General features: G+C 39.4%; 1 protein-coding gene across 1 annotated transcript in view; it reads right to left on the bottom strand.

Moving 5' to 3' along the window:
* Nucleotides 1-54: 54 nt before the first annotated feature.
* LOC101859938 (probable E3 ubiquitin-protein ligase bre1) overlaps nt 55-2,895 on the bottom strand; it is a gene marked incomplete in the record, with an annotated part of 18,579 nt that continues 15,738 nt past the window's right edge. The window contains 1 exon segment of the mRNA XM_013083334.2: nt 55-1,025. Within this exon segment, the coding sequence (XP_012938788.1) occupies nt 735-1,025 (291 nt within the window).

Genomic DNA, 2,895 nt, shown 5'->3' with positions numbered 1-2,895 from the left:
GTGTGTGTGTGATGACGTGTACAAGTATGAATTCAGCATGCTACAGCAAATTTCTTTTTGTAAGGATCGATAAAACGTTATGTTATATTATCTTATCGTATAATCTGACACAGACATATAGTGCTTAGAGGAATCCACGTTGTTGGAAAGATATGAGCAAAAAGCCCCTATGGAAAACCACAAACCAGGGATACACAAATTTCACGGACTTTAAAGCTTGAAAATCAAGAATAAGATCCATGATACTGTCACACAACACAGAACAAATTTAAGACTAAGTTATTATTTAACTTTTCTGTGCTAAATCAGTTTAATAGCCATCAAACGAAGCAATGTCAAGGTGCAAATAAACATAAAAATATATACATAATGTACAGACATGCAAATGCATTTCTTGCACATTTGCATTCTCAAAAAATAATGAACTCGTAGTAATAGATTCTCTTTTGGTGAAAAGCAATAGACAAACTGACAGATGTAGACATGTATGATTGGCTTGTCACCGTACAGTTTGTTTGGATATTTATAGGACATGAAGAGATTTTAGAAACAATAAATTAATTGATCACTTGTAATTCCATTTTCATTCTCGTAAATTCAAGAGCAAACCTTGATCAATGAAGTCAGCACTATTCGTCACATAATTTGTTAAGTGAAACCCTAGGGGACCCATAGTTCGTCACCTTCAGTGGAACCCAGTGAGGCCCATAACTCATGACGCTAGTTTGCTCTCTTTACTTCCGCCGGAAACTCCTGTAGATGGGCGGGGGTGCAGACCGCTTGACGCTGCGAGCAGACGTATGGTGTGCATTAACGCCGTTAGCCCCTAGATTTGTCGTGGACGAGGCTAATGTGTTGCCGCTCACACAAAAGTTCAGTTGGTTAGAGGAGGCTGGCCCATGTTGTGTGGCAGGGCCTCGTTGGCCGACGCTCCCGGTCTGCGCCATGTTGTGGACAGTCTGCGCCAGTATGCTCAGTTGCTGCATCTGGTCGGCCATCTGGAGCCGCTGGTTGAGGAGCTCATCCTGTGGGGAGAGCAACAGGGATAACCTACAGCAGGACACATCAACCTTAGCCAAGTCGATACCTTCGAATTACCAAGTTCTGTCTGTCATTTTTGGCCGTTTTGAATTACTGAGACCATGCGGTCAGAAACCAAATGTTCTGTCTGCTCGATCAAAATCGTAAGATTATTCGGAGTCGTTATCAAGATATTCAAAGAACTGATTTAAAAACGCTTGACATGTTGTGGAACTCAAAATTGTTATCCTCAAGTTTTTCGAAACCAGTTACCGAGCAGAAAGAGCTGTGTAATTCTAGGGTAGCGAAGTGAAGATTTTTTCAATAGCCTAAATAAGTGTTGATGAGGGTGTTAAACTCATACACTTTTTAACAGTTGTACAGTGTCATGTCAATATTATGGCTATGCGTTTTTTTCTTTCTTTCATTCTTTTATTGTTGTTTCTTGGAAGCAAGTATTTTAGGATCCAAGCTTTTACATTTCGTCACCACAAGTGGATAGGAGACCCGAATTGTGCTATCCAACAAACGTCGATAGCTTCCCATTTAGAGCTGCAAGGAAGAGATAGATATATTGAAACCAATCGCAGAAAAAAACGTAAGGTCTGTACCGCTGATTCTGCATTTCTACAATATTCAAACAGCATCTATACCAGAACACACTTTTAATTTAAAACATTCGATCACCCAAAACGCGTGCCATCAAAACCAATACAGAGTAGAAAAAAAACAGATTACAGGTTGGTATTTGTACGTGGTGATGCACTGGATCGCTTGACACTCAACACAGAAGGAAATATCGTATTCAGTTCACTCGGCAAGGCGGATCTAGACAGACGCATTGTACGTTTTTACACACACAGAGCAGGATCACATAATACCTGCTTGGACCAGACGGATTGATGACCCATGAACATGATGGGAACAACAATTGTATTTTCAATTGAATTTTCATCCAAAGATAATTATTCCACTCACAACGTTAAATTATGATATTACAATGGGCACTATCATGGCCGCAACTCTTTGTTCTAATTTTTTTTTTTACCCGCTGCTCTGGAGGGAATAATGGACGCACAAAGGAAGGGTAAAACAGCAGTCTCGCTATAGTCGAGTGTGTGTGCAACTTTTTCTCCCTTGTCTTTCATATGGCTCTAAACAGAATCATGACCGGAATTACATTATGAATGTCCAGTCTTGGATATTACAAGAACAAGAAACGTCTCTGATTTCACAGTGTACTAAGCAATTTAGAACTTTCAAATATATCACTTCATGGTATTGGATCGGAGAATGAAACCAATGCGTTTCAGTTCAATACCAAGACAGCAACAAATACAACAACAGTCACAGCAGCAGTCAAAACATTTTTTTAAAACAGCAACAATAACAGCAACAACAAGAACAACGACAACGACGACAAAAACAACAACAACATCATCTTCAACAACAACTATAACAAAAACAATAATAACGACTTACTGAAGAAACAAAGTAAACAGTAATCTTCGGCAAGATCCAAACGCCAAACACAAAGACTACAGGAAGGACTGATCAGAAGCGGCTTACCAATAATAGAAGGTATTGTTATATCTAACTCCTCGTCTCGTTATTTGCATATGGTATTTAGATAGCACTACGGGCAATGGTGACATGGGGCTTTTCACAGAACTCTTCCAACGACTCTGAATCAAGAAATATCCATCCCTTTGTATTTATAACTCAGCAGAACTTACTTGTTACTCAGATGGAGACAGTAGTATGAATATGTATGACCATACAATGATACTCTACTGTGCATTTTAGAATGATATGCATCAAGTTTTGTTAGGGGGGGGGGGGTGGACAAGTATGAATTCAGCATGCTACAGCAAA

This window comes from Aplysia californica, unplaced genomic scaffold, assembly GCF_000002075.1.
Source record: "Aplysia californica isolate F4 #8 unplaced genomic scaffold, AplCal3.0 scaffold00225, whole genome shotgun sequence".
NCBI classification, from domain to species: Eukaryota; Metazoa; Mollusca; class Gastropoda; order Aplysiida; family Aplysiidae; genus Aplysia; species Aplysia californica.
Note: the sequence above shows the minus strand (reverse complement) of the source record. Positions and strands in the feature narration are given on the sequence as shown.